Raw genomic sequence first — 15,617 nt, 5'->3', positions numbered from 1 at the left:
ACTGCATTCCTGGGCATCACCTCCCTTCCTACTTGTGGTGGTTTTACTTAAAAAACAAACAAACAAACAAACAAAAACACAATACATGACTTTAATTTTTATATCTTGCTATCATAGAAAAATAATAAGAAATTTGCAGAGATAAAGACTTACACAACAAATCCAAGTCTTGATAGTAATAAAAACCTTAATCACCTGTATGTATACTGCTGCTGAAACAAAGCATCGCTTTTGCCATGGCCTGAGCTTCTGTTTGATTTCCTTTCTCCGACTTATAGCCAAAGATATTCCTAACACAGCATCACTGTGCTGCCCAAGGACGGCGAGGTTCAGCAAGGATCACAGGCTTTAAAGCATGCCCAAAACTTGTTATTTAGGTCTTTTTATGATCTCAGATGAATTCCTGAGAACGGAGTTTCTAGGCCATAGCAATTCACATGCCATTACCACACAGTAGACGCTTGGGTAACTGTATTTGAGTGAATGAGTGACTATACTCTTGGATCATAATAAATGCTTGTTTGTGTGATGGTTGGTCTTGAGTGCTAGCTTTACAAGATTTAGAGTCACCAAGGAAACAAAGCTCTGGGCACACCTGTGAGGTTTGGGAATTCACTTAATTAAGAACGGGAAGCCCTGCCTTAAATATAGGCAGCCCCGTGAGCTGGGGTGCTGGACCACATAGAAAGGGGAAAGTGAGCCTAGCCAAGCGCCAACATTCGCAGCTCTCTGCTTCCTGGCCACAGATGTCGTATAACCAGTTGCCTCATGCTCCAGCATCCATGGTTGCTCTCTCATAGTGGCCTATAGCATTAAACTGTGAGCCAAAATAAATTCTCACCCCCAACCACCACCCCACCCCACCCCCGTCATTCTGTTACCTTCTAGTCCCAGAAGTTCAGAAAGCAACTAACACACCAGCTTCAGCAAACACTGAGCTAATTTTAAAGCACAGCGATAGCGATATGGCAAATCCCAGAGACATGCAGAGATGTGGCCTCTTACCACAAGGGCTTTCAGTTTACATGGGAGATGGAAAGACTGCTCAGATGCTATGTTGGTGTAATTTTTAAATCAGTTGAGAAACAGATTTTCAGATAGTATAGTTTTGTCAAAACAGGGGAAATGGTACGGACACAGAGTGGGAATAATATAACAAAATGCTCACTGTAATCACTGACAGGGGAGTGTTTCAAAGACGCGTTGATTTTACTCCCTTGTTCTTGTCATCTCAAAGTGTAAAAAAATTCAAAATACAGACAAGTGGAGGAAGGAAAATTAAAAACCACTCGTGTCCCTCGTACCCAGCAATTTGAAATTCCTTCTAATTCTGTTCTTCTCATTTACCACAGATTATTTTTATTGGATCTTAAACAATAGAGATGATATTACTGTAAATATCTCGAAGCAAGAGATGGAAAGAAGAAACTGCTCAATACGAAAGGGGCATAATCGCCACAGATATGAAACATCACAGCCTGTCTCGCAGAGAGAACGGCAAATTAACAGCAACTATAAAACAACGTGGTCCGACCCCATTTGAAACCCGCAGTTTGCAGGGCTGTTCTGTAAGTGCTTTGCACAATTTATTCTGCCTGTTTAACTCCCTGCTGTTCCTTCTTTTCCTTCAGCATTTTGTACCTCCCCCCCCCCCGACCCCAGTATTTTCGCTAATTTATAAATGTTTATAACTGTGGCAGAAAAATAATAGCGATCACAGAAAAATGGATCTCCAATTTCAAATGATCGATTTTATATCCCAGTCGGTACCAGGCACTGAGAGTGGAAGGTGTTGAAGTTAGGTCCTGGTTCATCCTCCCAGACCCATGCTCCCAGAAATAAGACTCAGACTCAAAATATATTTACAAGTACCTTGGCCATATAGCTAGGCTCTACTCTGACTACATCATAGCTAAAATAACCCAATTATTTTACCCTACATTTTGCCACATAGCTGGGTACCTGTGCTCAGGTACCGTGCATTGGGCTCCTCAAATCTTCCCAGGTGGCTCTCCAGACTCTGGCTCTATTCCAGAATTCTTTCTCCTTCCAGATGTCCCACCTCTATTTCCTGCTTAAGCAATAGGCCACAGGCTTTTTAATTGACAGGTGCTGTATCCATACATTACACAAGATATTCTCCCTATAGGGAGGAACTTTACTGAGCTGACTTAACATGTCCCAGCAGAGCTAACTGGTCTGTTATCCTCATTAGCTCATCTCAATGGGGTTTTCCTAAAATTTGAGCTGGGTTTGTATCTTATCTCCCTTTTGAGCTTTTGGCTTCAAATATCAGTGTGTTAAGTAAGGGACTATGGGCTTAACATGGACATTTAAATGTATGAATTGAAATCCCAACCTCGAGTGTGACACTATTAGGAAATGGGGACTTTGGGAAGAGTTAAGAAAAGAGTTCATCCCTCTCACAATGAGATTAGAACCATAGAAAAAGAGAGAAAAAGAAAAAGCAATGACTTAAGAGTCCTGATATGCAGGCAGTATGGGGACAGAGACATAGGGAAGCCACCTGTGAGTGAAGAAGCCAACCCTCTGCAGATGCCACCCTGAACTGCCTACCCTCTAGAACTGTATAAATAAATTTGGGCTGTTTTTAAGGCACTGAGTCTATGGAATTTAGATACACTAAGACACACCCATTACTACTACTCTGCCAATAATCAATCAATCAATCAATCAATTAATCATTTGTTTTTTGTGATTCTACATTTCTTATAAAGACTTACATCAGCTTTTCAAAAGCAGGCAATAAAAGCTTTTAGCTATTATAAACAATTTGGTTAGCTCACTAAGACTGTCATTAAAAAAAAAAATCATATCATAGAACAGGCAGGTGACCTACACAGCATGCATTTATCTTCTTGTGCTTCTGGAAGCTAAAAATACTGCGACTTTGGGCCAGTGTCTACAGTTAATTGCTCCTGAGGATCACTCAGGAAAGATCAATGCCAGCTTCACTCATTGGTTCAAGGATGACCACTGCATTTGTAATGTTCCCAGCCTCTTTCTGTGTGTACACGCCTGTGTTTTAATCTCTATTGTAAGGACACAAGTCAGCTTGAATTGGGGCCCTTTGCATTGATATCACCTACTAATATATCTTATTTAAATATCTATCTCCAAATACAGTCACATTCTCAGATGTGCAGGACTGAGCCTACAACAACAGAATAACCAGAAAAGTGACCAGTTTCTGCAGGCAACATCCACCTAAGGTGTAGAGATTAAGAATGGGCACCTAGAAAGCTTGGTTCTAGAGTCTCTGTGCTGGCAAACAGAATGCAACCATTGATGACCAATCAGAAATGACACAGGAACTCTCTGGACCCTACCTCTAAGAGAGAAGATCATATGGAAGCCATAAATCTTTGAGTAGATGAAGGTCCACATCACAATAGCCTTCTGCAGACCAAGAGTCAGCCACAGGAAGGAAAGAAGGAGAAGCGAGCAAGGATCAGAGAAGACTCACAAGAGAATGAGAAATGATTAAAGAATCCAGACCACGATCTCTCCATGTTTCAGGGTTGTTCACTGTTAATGTTTATTTCTTAAGACTCACTATACAATTATTTGGTAACAATTTTCCAGAAGCCTAAAATCCTGACACCAACAGAATCACAGTAAAGCATTGCTGGGAGCTGACTCGTAGCAGAAAGCGGCTATCAGCTTTGCAGCCATCTTGAGAGCCATATGCCCTGACAAGAGACTTGTTTTTCAACAGCCTACAATAGCTGAGCACACTCTGATAAATATCTTGTTTATCCCACATATCTTGTTTTGTTGTGGATACAGCAGCTGCAAGGCGCATGCTGTATCCACGCCTGCAAGGCACATGGTGCACGTTCTATCCACGCTATACATGCCTGTAAGGCTTACGTCATATCCACACCTGCAAGGCACGTGGCAAAAGTGTATAAAAACCCCAGATTTCTCTTCAATAAACGAGACTTGATCAGAACCTCTGTCTTGTCTCCATTCTTCGTGTCTCTTCCCCTTTATCCCCACTCTCTCTCTTGCTAGACCCTGACCCACAGACGGGAGCGGCAGAGCAGGCTGAGACATTTTGACCCCCAACGTGGGGCAGAGTGGTACTCAACAAAGCATGACTATTCAAAGCACACTGTTCAGCTTGTCACATCTCTTCCTCTTTTTGCAGAATACACATTACTCCAGTGAGCCAAGCTCCCAGCTGAGGTACTTTGGGCCAAGTAGCAACAATGTTGCCAGTGAAGTCTCCCTTCTGGACTTCAGCGAGAAAAGAGTGAAAAAAAGAACAGTTTCTCCAAAGCTGGAATTTGCTTGACTGCTTTAGGTGAAGGTACAAAGTCTTGAAAAATGTTTAACCTGTATAACCAACATGCAGTTCTACACATAATTCACTACTCAGCTGCTTTTCATATGCTTCACTTAGATAATAAAGACAAACAAGCCCAGGGAAGGAAGAAAGAAAGCATCTAGGGAAAGTATGTTGACATGCCCAAGTCTGGGGACACTGTATAACCCCATTATCCAATGCAGTTTGGACAACTAGTTGCTTATGCAAAAAACAATGAATAGCTATTCAAATACATTTACCTTAAATGATGCACTTGAACACGAAGTACAGATATATGCCTGCTCACTGTACATCACTGCTAGTTGAGAGTCTTCCTTGAATTAGCCAACTGTTCTGCTATTTGTAGTAAATTATGCACACAGTCATACCATTTGGGGATTTACCATCTGAAGGAAAATGACAAAGACACTCACAGAACGGTGTAAATGCTGCAGTGTGTGCTCTGCTTCTTGGTGCTGATTTTAGTGTCACTTAAATGTGAGAGTTTCCCTTTAAACGTGGTATTTATGAAATCATCGCATACCATGTAGTATTCTGCAATCTGTGTAGGGGAGCAAAGATGTCCAAGGAGGAAAGAGTCGTGGTTCTCACTCCATACCATATGTCTTGGTCTGTACTGAAATGAGTCACAGAGGACTCAAAACTAACTACGGAATTTGAGGTTTTCATTAGGAATGATTTTCCAGAATCCTAAAATCCTAACACCAACAGAATTATCCACCTAAAGCCAACAATTATTCAAACCACGCTGTTCAGTTAAAAATTTGAAGGCTCAAAAATACATGTTCCCTCAGGCTTAGATTATTTTGGTGCTGTGTTAAGAGTTAGAGTTAGGAATCCAGTCAGAAAAGTGTATTTTCACTTTTTGCTCTTAGTCCAAATAACTTGAAGAATGCTCAGTCTCTCCTTCCTGTGTTCCTAAGCAGAGGCTCAGAGAACAGAAGGGAGCAGGAGACCCCACTAGACCTTATGGTGGCACTGGTCTTTAAACCAGTTTGCAAACTTGGATTCACACAGTCATAGGATACCATAAAAGACCTTCCTGAAGACACTCAAGCAAGGCTAGCTTCAATAGACATCTACTCTACTCCTCGACTTCCTCCTGTGCTTTTTTTAAAGGAACCTTCTGGAAAATGTTTCTGCAGTAACACTGATTCCTACAGCCTCATACCTGCTCCTATGATAAATTATAAACACCCTTCTGCTTCCATGAAAGGGAGGTGCCCCGAACTCTCTGGTCCCACTGGGGAGCATGGAGCTTAGGAAAGCAGAAATGTGAAGGGACAATCTGAGGTATATCCTAGGTGTTGCTACAACAAACACCTTCCATACTGGCCAACTAATCTGAATAGAAATCCAATAGTTTCCAACCTACTGCATCAGAAGCAGCTGAACCCTCTTGGGAGCCATTAAAAGGAACATTTCTGGTGCTGGATGACTGAGATTTTGATACTCAGCTCTGAAGGACTTCAAAGCTTTATTATTACCAGAACAAACACCCCTCCATTCCCATCTCTTTGTATCACTGGGTTTGTTCAGCATAAGGAGGAGTCATGGTACCTATATTAAAAAAGAAAATTTAGGATTATGGCATAAGAAGATCAGATGAGAAGCCAGGACTAGTGAACCTGTTAAATCCAACCATAAAGTGGAACCAACCTGTTTCCTAAAATTAAATGAGCATGCTGGCCTTCAGAAAAACTACCAAACAAATTCGAATATTTAAAAATAGAAACTCTGAAATTCTGCATTAAAGAGATGATTTGGGGGATAGACATGAGCAGTGAACTAGAATCTTCTGCTGAGGGCTAGGTTGTTAAGGATGGAGGAAAAGACCCTGAAGGCTGCTCAAGCATGTAATGGATACATCCACTGTGCACAACTGAGTGGATTACAGTGTCACCAGGGAATATACAAACTCTCTAAAGATGCACAACTGATAGTATTTGGCTCTCTGGAGTTATCAGAGAGTACAATGCTTCAAAACTACATTTTCTGCATATTTCCTTGTCATGGAGTATAACTTTTCTCTTCTCTTTGCTCAAAGATGTGTATTTGATGGCTCTTCTCAGTCAAGTGGCTCTCTCAGATAGGAAGTCAAATTCCCGTGGAGTCAGTGATGAGCATGAAGGAAGGGCTACATGGTTTTATTCTCATCCAAGCTGGAGGATGTAAGAGTTCCTATTTCCCCATTCCATCCTGAGGCAGAGTGCCCAGCAAACTCATACACAAACAGCAAAGTAGGTGGGACCTAGTAAACTGGAGGGACCTCTAATTGAGCCTGTTCACTCCAAAAAACCTTTCTTTTCTGACAGTAGAACTGGCACTGGTGTTTCACAGTTGGCATCCACCAAATGAAAAGGCAGCTGAACCTTGAAGTCTATGTTAACCTTGGAAGATTTTTAGGATCATTTTTATTTACTCCCAAACTCCATCTGAACAAAGCCTGAATGAGGCCCTGTGTGCCTTTTATATCCAGTGTTTGATGATGTAATTAAGTAGGTGAGCAGCTCGGAGGGGAGAAGAGCCAGGATAAGGCATCAGCCACTACGGAGGAAGTTCAGAGGCACAATATCTGGTTTATTGTAAAACTGCACTTTATTACCATTTTATCTTTAAAATGTAATAATTACAAACTGCCTCAGTAATGATGAAGAAGGCATCTCAGCTTTGATGAAATCTTTTATTTGCTACTCAAACTTTTACTATTTCCAAATGGTAACATAAACAAGAGAAATAATTACCCCTTTTATTTGAGCAGGAGACTTGTATCAATCTGAATGCTTTTGTTACTGGGTAAAGCTTAAGGCATGTCGACCAAATATATTTCTGCTCATTGTTTCTGTTTGTTTATTTCCTTGTTTTGAAATAGGGTCTCACTGTGCAGCCCTGGCTAGCCTGGAGCTCACTAGGTACAGGAGATTGGTCTTGAAATCATAGAGATCTGTCTAGTTTTGCTTTTCAAGTGACGGGATTTAAAGTTGTAAGCCCTGCAATCTGCATTTATTATTTATTTTTACAAACTAATCACAACATACTTACACAGGCACTATTAAAAAATTATTGCCACCCTATATAGTAATATTTGGATACTACGTCTGTGATTGATCAGATGTTGATCTGATCTGAATCAAATTTCTATATATTAATAGTCAGATATATTAGATTATTAAGTGGGATGATGAAGGGCACAAGTTGACCAGAGATGCTGGCTTTACGTTTCAGCCCTAGCCCTTCCAGGCTGCAGCACCTTTAGAAACCTAATGTTCATTTTCTGTGGAAATCTCAGTCATTAGCGCCTCCGAATGTGTAGTCAATGAGATATCTCATGTTTATGCCAGAACCCAACCTGCCTCACATGACTACTTAATGTCTATAACAGGGTTTTCTTTGGTGACCACATGCCCTGTCAGCCAGGACCACTCATTCAACCAGCGATTCTTGATCCTTCCCCTTCCCTTCAACAGTCCTAGATACAGAGAAGCAAAGTGTGTAAGGCACGGAGCTAATATTTCAAGAAGCGTTGCGTCTTAGTGCAGGATGTGAGTACCAACCCCACATCACCCTTGAACAGTACCATGAAAGCACTAACGGGGCTTCAGAAAATTTTGACTTCGGTTTCTGAAATCTGAATTTTGGCACAGTTTAATTAGCAACTGCAGGTTTGCCTGTATTTTCACACAAATGATTAAATGGAATAATCAGATTCTAACTTAGCCAAGAACTTGACAAACAAAGGAAAAGACCGTGACTGACACATTCATTTTCCTGGATTCAGACAAAGTGCCAACAGCATCTGCAGGAAACATATCATTCCCATCCCTCGGGACCCATGGCCAGCAACAATTGCTCAGAAACTCAGCAGCAAAACATTAAAGCACCAAAATCCAATTCAGTACAGTGTCCTTACTTTCCAAAATGTTCTGAAACCACCTTCCACCAGGACAGCTCACAGGACTCTGGACTGTTGAAACATTACTGTTTCTTGTCCTTTCCCTGGGAAAAACGTGAAGTCTTCAAGTTTGACTGTAGATCCTGAGAGCAATAATGAATATGGTGTCTCAGACACCACCAATTCCCAATGTACCTAAATAGGATGTCCTGTGCCAACCCACTGCTCCTTAACGTGTGTAATAAATGAAATTGAAAAGCATTTTCGATTACTTGCAAAACAGAAGAAGGGAGGGGAATTGTATCTGTTTACTAGATACAATAATAATAAAAGCTGATCGAATGCGTGTTGCCCACTTAACTCAAAAGGCAAGTGAGTACTCTCCCTTTCACAGAGAATGAAGACCTTGTTTGTGTAACAGCCGACAAAGACTGTTCACTCTGTTACGTATTGAATGCTGCTAATATGCCTACAAAGGAGTCGCCATATCCACAGGAAGCTGGGTGCGTGGGCACCTCACACCTTGATCTCTTCCTCTTTCCATCTGCACCGCTTTCCTGGGCCCAGGTGGTTCTAAAGAAAGCATTATGGTGCTTCTGCAACTGGGAAGATACATTCTGACATAAGGGGCCTCCCGCCTACAAGACGACCTTCCTAGACATAGAAACAACCTTTCCTTTATATGCAAGCCACAGAGAGAATTTATCTCTGTCTCCAATCTCCCGACAAATGCGTATTTCAGTAACTTCTTCTGTAGCATTTAAACACTTGTGTTCCATTGTGAGGGACATTCATCCCAGCTGACATCCGTCCCTGCTTATTGTACGCGGTTTTCACATCCATTTTTCCTGTCTTTCCAGGCTGAGAATTTCAAGAGTGGCGAACGTTATGAAGAAGCAAGGATGGGCAGGGAGGAGATAGGACGCCTGGGATTTCTGCCATCCTCCTGCAGCCTAGAATCTCTGTTTGTTTTCCCCTCCCCCAGAGCTTTTCCTCCCTCTCCCTGTCGCCCCAGAGCTCAGCAGCAGGGGGGAGGAGGAGGAGAGCCGCTGGCTGGAGCCGCCACCTGCCACAGCTAGGCAAAGCCAGTTGTCACTTACCCAGCGGGGTGAGAATGGTTCATTTTTGCCGAATCCTTTTCGGACCCCGCTGCAGGTGCAGAAGCGGCTAGCGGTGGCTTTGCGCTGCAGTGGCGGGTACTGGGGCACCTGGGCTGGGCTCCGCCCTTCCTCACCCGGGCTCCCCGCAGCCTCCCCGTTGCTACTTGGTGGCGTCCACAGACTCCCGGTTGCTAAGGGAGGAAGGAAGGCAAGCACCTAGGGCTGGGCTAAACAGCGGTGCTGCTGGAACCAAGCCTAGGCAAGCTGGAAAAGAAGCCAGCTCCCACCCTGCTCGCTGGGCTGTGATATGGACGGAAGTCTAACAGGCCGCAGCTTGGTTACTCTGGGGTTACCGTTCCCAGGCACCTGAACCCTGAAGAAACACACACACACACACACACACACACACACACACACACACACACACACGACCCTTTCTTGTCCAACTTCTTCCTACTAGGCCCTGACTGGATGGTGTCTGCTAGCTGGAGAGCCAGGAAAAGCCACAGGCAGGTGCTTTGGTTTCTGCTCCCCAAAACAGACTCAGAAAGCAAGTGCATTAAAGATCCAGTTTCCCTCTTCCTGGATCGCAGCATTTGTTTCTATAGCTGCAAAGCATTGCCATCAGCGTTCTTCCTCCCTGGAAGTCCCCATCTTTGTGTCCCAGGTCTCCATGCCAGCAAGTCGTTCCCTTGTTGAGTGGGTGGAAGGGAGTTGTAGTGACTAGGGCAGCTGTGGGCTGAAACCCTGCAGGAGACTAGTTTAAGGGGAAGCGCTCTGGTAGGATGCATGCTCCCCCTGGGCGGAGATAACCGATTGCTTTATCAGATACCTGCTGAGTCATGGACTTGTTGGGCGGCTTTTGTGATGGCCTGATACTGGGAGGGTGGTTATTTCAGCTAGTTCTCCCACACTCGGGTAGGAGGGCCATGGCCTTCTTCCTTTACACTCTGCTTTTCCTCATATGGCAAAAGTCCGCTGAGTGTGAAAGGCCAGTGCGTGCGCCTCTTTGGCATCTTCTCCAGCGTCATTCCTCAGAGTCACTGGGACACCTCCTCCACTTACCCCATCTTAATTCTAGCCGAAGTAGAATCTTTCCCCATCCCTCTAGTGAGACTCTAACTCCACTCTGATTGCCTGGACAGAGAGAGCATCCATCTGTCCTTTGGTACTCAGTGAACACTTTTTTTCTTTAACAGACTCAACTTTGCTCGTGAGCTGTGTATTGATGACTTTCTTGTTTCCCTGACAAAATATGCTACGGAAACAACTGGAGGAGAGAGGAATTGACCTTCCACGAACGGTCTCAGAGGGGTCAGTCTGCCATTGTGAGCAGGTGTAGCTTTGGGCTGTACCAGTGATGTTATGATTCTCACTGGTAGACAAACCAGGAAGCAGAGAATGGGGCTTCAGCAGTCCCATCCAAAGACGGCAGAGGGAGTGACCCATTCTCTGCCCATAGAGCTTAACCTTCTAGAGGCTCCAGAGTCTCCAGAAACAGCGCCCCCAGCTGGGAACCAGGTGTTCACACACAAGAGTCCAAGAGGGACATTCCACATTCAAACCCCAACAAGCCTGGCTGATCTCTCTCTCTCTCTCTCTCTCTCTCTCTCTCTCTCTCTCTGTCTCTCTCTCTCTCTCTCTCTTCCTCCCTCCCTCCCTCTCTCCCTCCCTCTCTCCTCTTCTCTTCTCCCCCTCCCTTCATACTCCTTTCCTCAGTCCTCACATACACAGGCATTGCTGAACATGTCTGACTACCTTCTTCATCTTTCTTTCCTAGCTGAGGGTAAGATCTTCCATTTTGTAGATTTATTTTTTCATTCTGTTTTCAGAAGCAAAGTAGCAGGTCAACAAATGTTCGGAGCAAAAATAAAGGAAAAGAATGCTCTTCTAAGCTGCATGGTTTTTACTGAGTGCTCTGTGGATGCTTCTTCAGACACAAGGATGCAAGCATTATTCCCAAAGTCCACATTGGCTTCTAAGCGGAGAAACCAAGACTCAAACTGAGATCTAGCTGATTCAAAAAAAAAACTGTAATTTTAATCATTTTGATGTGATTTCTTTCTTCCTGTAGCTCCTGTAATTTGTTGCAAAATTCAAATTATGCATAACCTCAGAGTTATTAGACCTTAGATACCTGACATCCCAAGAGTAAGATTAGGTAGGTAGGTAGATAGATAGATAGATAGATAGATAGATTGAAGCTAGATAGACAGATAATCTATAAATAATAGATGAGTGGTAAAAAGATTGACGATTGATAGATTATAGATAGATGGTGTCTTAGTTAGGATTTTATTCCTGTGAAGACACACCATGGCCAAGACAACTCTTATAAAAGAAAAAAAAAATCTACTTGGGAATAGCATACAGTTCCAGAGACTCAGTCCATTATCATCATGGTGGGAAGCATGGCAGCATCCAGGCAGACATGGTGCTGGAGAAGGAGCCGAGAGTTCTACATCTGGATCCACAGAAAGCAGAAACAGACTATGTATCACATTGGGCATAGCTTGAGCATAGGAGACCTCAAAGCTCCCCTCCCACATACACACACACAGATAGTGTGACACACGTCTACCAATAAGACCACACCTACTTCAACAAGGTAACACCTTCTAATAGTGTTGATCCCTATGAGACAAGCATTTAAACACTTGAGTCTATGGGGACCATACCTATTCAAACCACAACAGACTGTAACTACACACATGTACTGGCTAGCTTTATGTCAACTTGACACAAGCTAGAGACATGAGAGAGCAAGGAGCCTCAATTAAGAGAATGCCTCCATAAGATCCAGCCCATTGTGGGTGGAGCCATCCCTGGGCTGGTGGTCTTGGGTTCTGTAAGAAAGTAGGCTGAACAAACCATGAGAAGCCAGCCAGTAAGCAGTATTCCTCCATGGTCTCTGTGTCAGCTCCTGTCTCTAGGTTCCTGCTGTTACTGTTCCTGCCCTTACTGTTTTTCATGATGAACTGTTATATGGAACTGTGAGCAAAATAAACCATTTCCTCCCCAAGTTGTTTTTGGTCATTGTGTTTTCCTAATAAAAATGATAGATAGATGGAAGATAGAAGAAGATAGACAGATAGACAGACAGACAGACAGACAGACAGACAGGGCAGATAATAAAGGCAAACAGACTTATCTAGATCAACAGCTTAGATAATCATAATGAAGAATTCAAGGTTGCTTTGGGAACCAGATGGCTAGATCTAGAGACAGGCAGAAGTCCGCTCCTTTCCCAGATGTCTTTTCTTGCTGCACTGGACTGAGGAGTCTTTATGAGGTTGCAACACTGTTCATTATCATAGATTCAGCTAGATAAAAATGGAGGAGTGGGAGGCTGGAGATGAAGAGGCGGAGGGAGTAGAAGCAGACCTTAGTATGCACCCCAGGTTCCAGTATCCCTGGGGACAGCACAGACAGTGCAGTCCTCCAGAGATGCCAATTAATTTCCTCAAATACCAAATGACACTGTCTCAGTGATAGAATGAAAAAGGGAAAATAAAACTCACTGCTTGGATGCTTGAGTTTCTGTAGAAAGGATCCTCTGGCAGGCTGCAGACAGGCCCCTTACCAGCATGCATTAATCCATAAACAGGCTTGAGTTCTCCCCCCACCTCCACCCCGTGAGCTACACCATTTCGCATCCCATGAAAACTGCGAGGAAGCCCCTAATTTTCACTTCAGAAAATGCTCACTGTGAGAATGCATTGGGAATTTAGCCAGAAGGAATTTTTATGTTAATTTCTGTTATGGAGAGAGGGTAAGGGAATGAAGGAAAAAAAAAAAAAAAAAAAAAAAAAAAAATAAATTAAACGATTTCAAAACCAAATAGTCACTGGAGTCATCTCATTTTCTTTTGAGAAAACAAGCCCCAAGATGTGCCAGTAACATCAGAAAATCATCCGGACATCTCTGTTTTGTGGGAAGATTTCTGAGCTGGGAGAGAGGGTCAAACGCTGAGGGAACTGCACATGAGACCGGAACACACACACGACAGTGTTGCATGATCTCCAGAATCAGTGATGGACTCCCCCATCCAGTCTCAGTGGCATCCTAAGAGACTGCCGACCTGTGGCTTGCTGGCTGACTCCCATCCAGTGTCTGATCGATTTCTGTTCAGCCATCAAACTACATTATTAATGGTTGGGGGCGGGGAGTCTTAAAAGTTATAGAAGAGGCTTGGAAATCCTATGAAATTTACAGAAGTTCTCCTGGAGGGAACCACACCCGTTTTCAAGGATGCTGCCTTTACTGTTCCTTGTGTCCCAGGGCGGAGGGGAGCTGCTCTCGCAGTGGCCTGTGCTGCACAAACTCCAAAATACTCTTAATTTACACAAAGTGTTTTCCAAGAAAGCTGCTTCTGGCCTATATCAACTCTACAGTCAGAAAGGTAACTTATTCAAGGTGCTTGAGAATAGGTAACCTGTTTTGTTTCCCCAGCACCCTTCACAACGTGCCCTCCCTTCCTAAGCTCTGAAAAAGCAAACTGAAAGTCTAGGACGAATGCACAACAGTAATGTGCTTGTTTTTCCAGGCACAAAGACCTGATTTGGGCCCACAGAACCCACATTAAAAATGTTGGACACAATAGTGCACACTTGCAGTCCCAGCACCAAGGAGAAAGAGACCATAAGTTGTTGGAGCTCACCAGCCACCTAGTCTCACTTTAACTGGTAAATTCCAGGTCAGTTAGAGATCCTTTCTCAAAGACCATGGATGGCATTGTTGAAGTTAATACCCAAGGCTGTTCCCTGGACTCCACACACATAAGCGTACAAATGTATAAACAGCTGCACAAGTGCACCTGCACACACATGAGCTTACAAACACGCACATACACACACACAGACACATACATACATACATATATATACACACATACACATATACATACATACACACACATACATACACACATACACACATAAATATACATACATACACACACATACATGCATATACACATGTACATATATACATACACACATATATACACATACATACATATACACATACACACACATACATATGTACACACACATATACACACATATATACACATACATATACACATACACACATACATATGTACACACACATATACACACATATACATATACACATACACAAATACACATACACATAAATATACATACAAACACACATACATACACACATACATATATACACACATATATACACATATACATATACACATACACAAACACACATACATACACATATACACACATATACACATACACAAACATACATACACATAAATATACATACACACATATACACACATACATAAATATACACACATACACACAAACATACACACATACATACATATATACACATACACACACACATACACGTGAAAAAGAAGAAGAAAAGGCTGATGAAATGATGAATGGATGGAAGATATAAGTCTTTCCACATAATTCTTGGTTGTAAAAGAAAAAGATCAAATAACCAGGACTTTCATCCAATATAAACCAGTGGTGCTCGGCAGAACTTTTGAGGAAACTGTTCCTGTCATCACAGACCTAACAAGCCAGGGTCCGGAGAGACAGTGCTTTGATGGCTCCCAGGGCTACCTTCCTTGGCCAACACTAGGTACACCTCAGTGGGAGGTGAGCAGAGTCAGCATTTCACCAGGATATGCCCAGTTGCACAGGTTACAAGAGAGCTCCCTAACTCCTGGTGGCTCCCTAAGTTGTCTGAGTTGCTCAGAGCTGTAAAATGGAAACCAGAAGCTAGAGGGCCAGTGTGCATCAAGACTGAGCCCCAGGCTACTTAAGGTGGGAGTGTGCTGCCATGAAACTGTTTCACAGTTGCTATGGTCTGAAAGTCCCGAAAAATAGGTGTGTTGATCCTTAGTCACCCATGTGACAGAATTAAGAGACGGGGGCCCTTAGGAGGTGAATATGGTTTGAGGGCGGAGCCTTCTGCATAGAATGAGAATAATAAAGTCCTTATCAAAGGCTTTATGAAGGGGCTTCACCCCTCCCACTCCTCGTCCTTTCTGCCAGAGCTGGACGTTGCTCCAGCAGACATTGCAACAAGATGCTCTCTTAGAAGCAGGTCCTGCTAGATATCAAGATGTGTGCACACATCCTTGGGCTTCCTGGGTTCTAGAACAGTGCGAAATAAAGTTTATTTATTTCCAGACTATCCAGTTTTTAACAGTGACATCAAACTAAGGCAACCACCTTCCATGATGAGCTTGCTCCAGTAAATCAGAGGGTGAAGG

The 15,617-nt window shown here is 43.1% G+C and overlaps 1 protein-coding gene and 1 long non-coding RNA gene across 5 annotated transcripts in view; one reads left to right on the top strand and one right to left on the bottom strand.

Moving 5' to 3' along the window:
* The window catches only part of Erich3 (glutamate rich 3), a 103,047-nt gene extending 93,352 nt beyond the window's left edge, over positions 1–9,695 (bottom strand). Inside the window, exons 1-2 of one of the 4 annotated variants that reach the window (XM_076933432.1) lie at positions 9,347–9,682; positions 4,594–4,740 (exon numbers count right to left, since the gene is read on the bottom strand). Coding sequence is in view for 2 of the 4 variants with exons in the window: in XM_076933434.1 (XP_076789549.1) it covers positions 9,347–9,369 (23 nt within the window). In the remaining 2 variants the exon portion in view is untranslated. Of the gene's footprint in view, positions 1–4,593; positions 4,741–8,264; positions 9,272–9,346 lie in introns of those variants that run through there. The other 3 variants (XM_076933434.1, XM_076933431.1, XM_076933433.1) reach the window with 3 other exon arrangements.
* Positions 9,696–10,202: 507 nt separating this feature from the next.
* On the top strand, positions 10,203–12,368 carry LOC143442163 (uncharacterized). Its single transcript, XR_013110181.1, has 2 exons — positions 10,203–10,660; positions 11,179–12,368. It is a non-coding gene; the product is annotated as an uncharacterized LOC143442163 (long non-coding RNA).
* Positions 12,369–15,617: the final 3,249 nt, after the last annotated feature.

Source organism: Arvicanthis niloticus, chromosome 4, assembly GCF_011762505.2.
Source record: "Arvicanthis niloticus isolate mArvNil1 chromosome 4, mArvNil1.pat.X, whole genome shotgun sequence".
NCBI classification, from domain to species: Eukaryota; Metazoa; Chordata; class Mammalia; order Rodentia; family Muridae; genus Arvicanthis; species Arvicanthis niloticus.
The sequence above is the reverse complement of the archived record's forward strand: the minus strand, read 5'-3'. Positions and strand labels throughout refer to the sequence as shown.